Source organism: Lolium rigidum, chromosome 1, assembly GCF_022539505.1.
Source record: "Lolium rigidum isolate FL_2022 chromosome 1, APGP_CSIRO_Lrig_0.1, whole genome shotgun sequence".
NCBI classification, from domain to species: domain Eukaryota; kingdom Viridiplantae; phylum Streptophyta; class Magnoliopsida; order Poales; family Poaceae; genus Lolium; species Lolium rigidum.
The window spans coordinates 319710895-319718732 of record NC_061508.1 but is presented as its reverse complement, the minus strand read 5'-3'; the positions used below and the strand labels follow the sequence as shown (position 1 = coordinate 319718732).

The window sequence follows — 7838 nt, the reverse complement described above, 5'->3', positions numbered from 1 at the left end:
GAACTGGTGACCTACTCGCAGACGCCACTACGGGACCACTACAACTATCTACACCTACGCCGGCGCCTTTCCGTCGCCATCTCCGGCCGGCAGAGCCGCCGGAGAGGGGTCGGGATCGGCCCGGAGAGAAGAGGGAGACTCTCAACTACTGTTCACGGTTGAGAGAGAAGGAGGGGGGGAAATGAGAACCGCTACCATTCCTTTTCTAACTATATAGTAGTGATGAGAAATGTGTTCTTCACTCTTCGTCGTTGCATATTACACATCCACATACGAATATATTTGTATTGCACATCAAGTAAAATATGTGAAATATTCTAGGTCACGATTCGACACCATTATTAGCTCCAGCCTCTCCATCAATTGATCCATACAACCTTTATTAGCATTTTATTGAACAAAGAGCTGGTAAGAGCGTACATCGATTGACCCTAATCCACATACAACACTTACAAACCCGACAACTGAAGATGGAAATGCCATCAAGGCCTTATTTCCTAAAAACACAAACAACACCCCACCAGCTAGATACAGGGGCATCATAGATCCACACTATGGTGAAACAGGAGCACTCATCTAGACCAGAAGACCATGAGCGAGCACCTCATGTCCTTGCTTCAGATGCTGTCACCTCCATCGAACCGCAAAGCCATATAGGGCAGATAATCGCATAACCCATGTCAATCCTGCCATTGACACCATCACAACGCCAGACAACGTCTCCACCCTATGCGTGTTCATCATTAGCTCCCATCATCGAGACCCCACTGCGTCATGCCACCAAGACTTGCCATCACCGATGTGATTCATACAACACCGCACCGCCTACTATGGCACCACCATCTGCCACTGGTCCCACAAGCCAGGTCCCACTCCCGCACGTTGCCCCCAGTGGGGAGAACGACGCTAGGCGCCGCCAGCATCCAAACCAGAATGTATCAAGGGTTTCCCTCGGAGTGATTGCGGCAGGATAGTGGAACGCGTAGCCGATGCCTTCAACAAGGTTACGATGCCCGCGGGGGCCACCGCCAGTGATTCCGACTATTACTTTCCTCGCCGCAACATGACAGCCAAGTACGAGGTGGCAAATAGCTATTTCTCACGTGCTGACATTCTCCTCCACTAGAAAGCAAAAAACTACTTAAAGATAAGATCACACGGGTGGGGTCTTTTGAAGTTTCAAAATATAAGCGAGCAAAAATCCTAGTGGTAGAAAACAATGTAATCTACCAACGTTGTAAAAAATTCAGCTTAACATACTCTTAAATTAGTGAACAATGTAAAATTTGAAACATCTATGCTCTCTCAGATTTTGTTATGTCTTTCATGTCTAGAGTATAAGTTATTGCGTGTTATTTTATAAAAAACAAGGGCTCTATTCACCCCACGTTCTAAAGAGAATTTGACGTTAAATGCAAGCTACAAAGGAAAACTCCGAATAGAGGTGGAGCTACTACATATAACTTTAAAAAAATGAAAAAAAAATATTAATGCTTCATAAAATTCGAAACAAACAAATAATTCTTAGATTTATCTAATGATGTATACTAGAAATGCGTGTCAGTAAGAAACTACCTTGTATTCTATACTATGTTAGACAAAAAAAAATAACAGAAATGTGAAACCCCGACTATGATGAATGGTGCGTATTTCAAATCTACATAAAGGGCTATCAGTAGCCCAGCCTCCATTTGTTCCCACTTCAAGCTACAAGTAGCAACAAGCAAAGCGCGCAAAGGAACGGAACAATAAAGCAAGAGCAAAATCTTATGGTTCTTCCTAGTTTTGTATTCTTCAGTTATATACTAGATATGCAAGAAGTTGGATCTAGGTCAATTAGATGATTTGATGCAAGGTATATTATTTTAGGGTATTTAACTAGTGTAACACCAGCAAATGTATCCATTTAGTTAATTTTTCTTCCCAACATCGTCCTACAATACGGGGTTTATGCATTAACATTTATAATTTAATGTCATTGCAATGCTATATGGCTTTGGGCCGATTGAATATCAGCAAGCGTGGTTGAAAAGGACTGTTCTAATTTACTGTAACTCAATGACTTTGATAGTAAACCAGAAAAGCATATCTAATAAATTAAAGACACGTCCAACGTAACCTGGTTTGGTATATAAAATAGACTTCATGGAATGTTTGGGTATAGTTTGGAACTTTGGATTGAAAAGCACCGTGCATGCGTGGGGGTATGGGCCAAAGTAGCGACCTATTGCAGTATACAACTAGGCTTGGGAAAGATTGGGAATTCAGTTACCATTAGTCATGTGATTTGTGCTAGTCAAACTCCCCAGTAGGGGTGGACTAACGAGCTGCTCGGATTGTTAAGGCTCGGCTCGTTAAGCTCGTGATCGTTAAGGCTCGAATCATTAAGCTCGTTAAGAATAACGAGCTGGAATCATTGTTCGGCTCGACTCGTTATGTTCTTGCGAGCTCTCACGAGCAGCTCGTTAAGGATCGTTAAGGAGGCAATGCAAAGCAAACATGTGTGCATTTCCTGGTGAAGAAGAGTGGAAGCATAGGTTTTTATATCCTACTGTAGACGCATGGTTAAAGAGCACTATTTTGCTTGGCCCCATCCTACCAATTATTTGGGATAACTAAAGTGACTCACCGTCAGAAATGGTGAAGCCTAGCTTGTTACCGATCTTAACGAGTAGCTAATGAACATAGTCGGCTCGATTGTTTAGCTCGTTAACCTTAACAAGCAAAAATTGTTGCTCAGCTCGGCTCGTTAACAAAATGAGCCGAGCTCAAACGAGTGGAGAAAACGAGCACTCATTTAACTCGTCAAGCTTCAAGTTTTTTGTCCAGCCCTAATCCCCAGTGATGTATTATTGAATTAAGATGGCCATTGGCCAAGCAATATGCATACTAACAATGAACTTGCTCAATGGTAGATTCGTCAACACTAGAGCAGAACATGACTTTACACACGGTAAACTTTATCGTTACTATGGAAGGGTGGACGATGATGGTCATCTACTTCGAAACGGTGTGCGAAGGGTCTTGCTGCGGCACACGTTTTGTTTCAAGGAATCGTTTGCGATGTGAAGCTCCATCACAAATGTTATTTCATAGCCTAGTGTCTGCGATTTTGCTAATTGTAAACGAGTTGTATTGTTTTATCATATGTGTTCATTTCTTTTCGCACACGTTTAAATTGGTAGTATGTTAATTGCTTATATGGCATACATTTTTACCTGCAAAATCATGATAGAAGCAGATTTATGCTCAGATATAACAACATATAACAGTATGGTATCATTAAACTGCATCTCGATTTATCTCCTTCTCAAAGTAGGAGGCTTATGTTCGGTTATTTCCTTCTAACCATGCATGTCTTCTTTATAGAATTGGAACAATATAGCTTATCTGCTTCAACTCAAACAGTATCCATAAGCAGATGGGAACTTCAGAGTTAGAGCAAACAAAGGTAAGGAAACGTGTCTTCAATCATCAACTTATACTGCCTTTGCCTCCAGTAAACTAGCATGGTACTAATGTTTCTTTACTTTAGGCGCGCTCACACATTAATTTTGCACAACCAGCGACAAGAACCTGGAAGAGAAATGAACCACTGCATTGGTTGTCAATGAAGCTGCAAATCACTTGGTCGATCATCTAGATAGTATTGCTGCAAAGTTGCACTATAAAGGAGGGATTTGTGTGGATGTTAAGCCTAGCATCAATGTTCTGCCCATACACTGATTTACAGTCTCCAAGCATGCATACAAGGATTAGATGAACTCAAGATGACAGTAATGTGATTTTGACTTTATATATTGCCTTCTCTTTCAGGAATGATGCCTTCCTCTTCACGTGGAGAGAAGTTAAAGTCTGGAAGAACCATGTCGATCTGCCGATGTGGCCTTGCCCTAGCGCTGCGAAAAGTGGCTTCCTGGCCAGCCAAGATCTGTTGTTGGGGGTGGGTAGCTTCATGGCCCTGGTGTCTCTTGGTCACCTCCTCATGAGCAGCAACATAGCGAGAGGGGCAGATAGGCTCTGGGTGAGCAGGAGAAGGGTTGGTGGCATTGCCATGGGCGAGCATGAGGGAGGTGGCCATGGGCGAGCAGGAGTCGAGCGAGGCCGCAGCACCATGGGCAAGGAAGAATAGTGCCGGTGATGGAGGTGGGAGAGCATGAGAGAAACGGGTGGCGACTCCCTAGTGCAAGTTGTCTTGACATGATGCCTTACGTTAAAACTATGGAAGAACCTTTATCAATATTTACAGGTATATGTTTTGATGTCTATGTTCAATCACCTTCAAAAAAAAATATAAAATTGTGTCATCAAATAAAAAAGGATTGAACATCCATAAATTTTGCTACTTTCCATTTTATACTTATTTTTTCTAATTTTGCTAGTTTCTACCCTGCACTATTATAGATTGTAGGAAAAAAAAAGCAAGGCGAGCAACAGAACGTAACAACAAAACAAGATGCGGCGAGATGGGCTGCACGCCGCTTTAGCAAAACACCATAGATCCGGGGTGGGAATATACAAGAAAATAGGGCACGCAGCACTTTCTCTCGTACAGACAAAAGAATTACACGGCTACGTGCACCTTTTCTCCACGGTTCCCTCATCCCCGACCCGGCATGCCGACGAATCCCAATCCTGCGCACAACGGAGCCGCGAGCGCACACGAAGCAGTGTATGTGCAGGAGCCGCGAGCGCACACGACCGGCGAGCCGTTCTGCGCAGAAGATCCGCCGAGGCGTGCTCGGGCTCCGCGGCGGCATGTGCGGCGGGGCGCTACCAATCGCGGCCGCCCGTTTCACGGAGCGGACACGCGCCTCGAGGTGCACGCGCGCCAAAGCAACATCCCGTCGCGCGCGGCTCCCGAGGCGGCGACGGCATGGGCCAGCGATGGAGACGATGGTGATAATTACTGCCCTGCCCATCACGTGACCACGAGCTCGAGTGCCTGCCGCCGCTTTACTGTGCTCCGGTAATAATAAGTGAGGCGAGGGGCAGTCTCGCCCGGCGGCGAAAAATTCGGATGCCTTTCCGGGGGGGCCCGGCGGAGCAGCGGCCTAGGTGCTAGGGCCGTTAAGGCCGGGCGAGCCGCGGGCCCACCAGCTCGACCCCGGCCACCGACGCGCCCCGCCGGCGCGGATCGGCGGGAGGCGGCTCACGCCCGCGATCTCCGACAGGCTGCGGCCGGCGATCTCGGCCCTTCCGGAGGTGACGGCCGCCGAGCAGGAGTAGCGGCCGGAGGAGGAGTCCGTGACGAGCATCTCGGCGCGCACGAACATGAGGTCGGACGGCCGCACCTCGCTCCACCGCGCCGCCTCGCCGTCGCAGCCGCTGGCGGTGCTCACCAGGATGCGGTGCCCGAACCGCCGCTCGAAGGCCTCCGGGTCGGGCTCCGCCGCCGCCGCCGCGGGTTCCGCCGCCATGAGCACCCGGTCCTTCCGCACCTTCCCCGCCGCCACGACCTCGAAACAGCCCACCGTGGGTGCGGCGCCTGCTTCCAGATCGGCGGAGCGGCGGGTCGTCGGGCCCACCCGCCCCGGCGCGCGGACCGAGCCAGTCGAGTGCCGGCCGGAGAAGACCTTCCAGACCGGAGACGGGGCGGGCGCCGGCGCCGCATCCTTCGCAGGCTTCTGGTCCGGGGCGGGGTCGGGAGGGCCCGTGGTGGAGGGCTTGGGCGGCTCGGGGAGCAGCAGCACGTCCTCGGGGTCGACGCGGGCGCGGCAGAGCGGGCAGGTGCCGTGCGCGTCGAGCCACGTATCGACGCACTCGACGTGGAACCCGTGGCGGCACTTGGGGAGCAGCCGGAGCGCCTCGGCGGGCTCGAACCGCCCGAGGCAGACGGCGCACTCGAGCCCGGCCTTCTGCCCGCGCAGCGCCCCGAAGCGGAACACCGGGAGCGACTCCACCACGGCGCGCTCCACGCCGGAGTTCCTCCGCTCGCCGGCAGAGGCGCCGCCTCCCGAGGATCGTCCGCCGCCGCCGCCGTAGGGGCCGGAGGACTCGGCGGCGCTGCGCTTGCAGTGCTTGGCGTAGAGCAGGAGGAGGAAGGTGATGGAGAAGACGCTGGTGAGGATGCCCACCACCACCGCCACGCCGGGGCGGAACGGCGTGGCTGAGGACGGGGAGGGGGAAGGCAGCGGCGAGAGGATCGCGCCGTCGTAGTCCGAGAGCAGAAGCCGCCGCGACGACGGCTCCATGGCCGCACTCGATCTCTCTCGGAGGTGCGAAGGAGGATCAGGAGGAGGTGTGGCGCTGTGGTGCTGCGGCCACCGCTGCGCAAGTGCCGATCGATTTGTAAACGAGCGGTAGGGTAATAATAGCGGCGGAGACTAGGGTCACTAGAGTAGAGTGCGTGAGTAGCAGTAGCAGCGCGTAGAGCATCCGGTGGGGCCGACCGGTCAGTGGGATGAGTCTCGTGCAGGTGCGCCGCTCCGCCGGTGAGAAGAAGGAAGACGAGCCCCGTGCGGCTTGTCGCGGAGTGAGCAAGCGAGCGAGCTAGGCGAGGGGGAGTGGAGCTACACTACGGCCACTGACCACTGACAGTTTAGTTGTGGTGGGGTGGGCCCAAGTGGCAGGAGATGAATGGAGTACGTGGGCTGCAGGAGTGTTGTTTATTCTGCGAGGGGGAAACGAGCGGGGAGCAGCATGGGCTGGGGCGCAGAGACCCCTGTTTCCAGCCGGTAATGCCCATTTAACAACTTAATCCGGCAGGATTACTGTTCTGGCCACGATTAAAGCACGAGCTAACACAGGACACAGGGGCAATATCGGGAACCCAGTCTCGTTTTGTTTGCCGATCGGCGGAGGTCGTGCGCGCAGGCAGCGAGGGAATGAATGCCCCCCTTCCGGTGGCTGTTAGGTATGCCAAATATGGTTGTTTTCAATTGCGATGGTAAGAGTGGAGGTCTAGCTCTCTTGTGGAAACGAGATGTACAGGTTTCGGTCCGTGATGCTAAGCGTCTATATATTGATGCTGATATTGCCGATGGTGGTGTGGCATGGAGATTCACCGGCCTGTATGGTGATCCGGAAAAAAAAAAATTGACCTGGACAACTCCGGAAATCTGAAACAACAATGTTCAGGACCATGGCTTTGTATGGGAGACTTCAATGAAATTTTATTTCAGCATGAGAAGGAGGGTGGGGTGACAAAGGATTAACTTGTCAATGCCTACAGATTGTAGACTAGGGTTTTGCTAGAAGTAGAGGGCAAGTAGATCTCGAAGGTTTAGGCGAAAAGTACTCGGCGATTATGAAAACTAGGGTTATGTTGACGAGTAGATTCGATCCCTTTCTTTGTCCCTCGACTCCCCCTTATATAGGAGGTGGAGCCGAGGGTTTCGTATTGTACAAGTTACGGAGTCCGGGATGGTTTCTAACTCATCCCGCCGGATTACAAATAACACTTCCTATTACAACTCTATGTTTCCTTAATATATCTTGGGCTCCCGAATCTTCTTATTCTTCGGATGATGGGCCTTCGATAAACTCCGGGTACTATCTTCGGCAGGCCCATTTGGGATGCCTATGTCGGTAGCCCCGAGATTTTGCTTGAATCGCGAGTCAAGGGAAATCTCATCTCGTTTATATTTTTTCGAGAGCTTTTATTTATGCTTCTTCACATAAAATTCTATATTGTACGGGGATAACGGTAGTTGGGGCTAGTTCATCCGACGGATCAGTGTACTAGTTAACTCGCTCTAGTGGCAATCCGCAAAAACCTACTTCAAGATCACGTCCCTGGACATGATCTCGGGATACCGGTGTAAACTTCGACAGGTGCCGCTTAAGGTCTTACCATTCTGTCGAGTCCCGATCAAATTTATCGGGTACCTAACGCG

The 7838-nt window shown here is 50.5% G+C and overlaps 1 protein-coding gene across 1 annotated transcript; it reads right to left on the bottom strand.

Annotated features, from left to right (window-relative positions):
• Positions 1–5054: 5054 nt before the first annotated feature.
• LOC124684257 (RING-H2 finger protein ATL43-like) lies at positions 5055–6256 on the bottom strand. The gene has a single exon (XM_047218607.1). It carries the CDS (start codon positions 6192–6194, stop codon positions 5055–5057), a length of 1140 nt encoding a protein of 379 aa, XP_047074563.1. The 5' UTR covers positions 6195–6256.
• Positions 6257–7838: the final 1582 nt, after the last annotated feature.

Coding starts and splice junctions, on each gene's coding strand:
- LOC124684257 (XM_047218607.1), bottom strand. CDS start 6,194: ATGGAGCCGTCGTCGCGGCGGCTTCTGCTCTCGGACTACGACGGCGCG.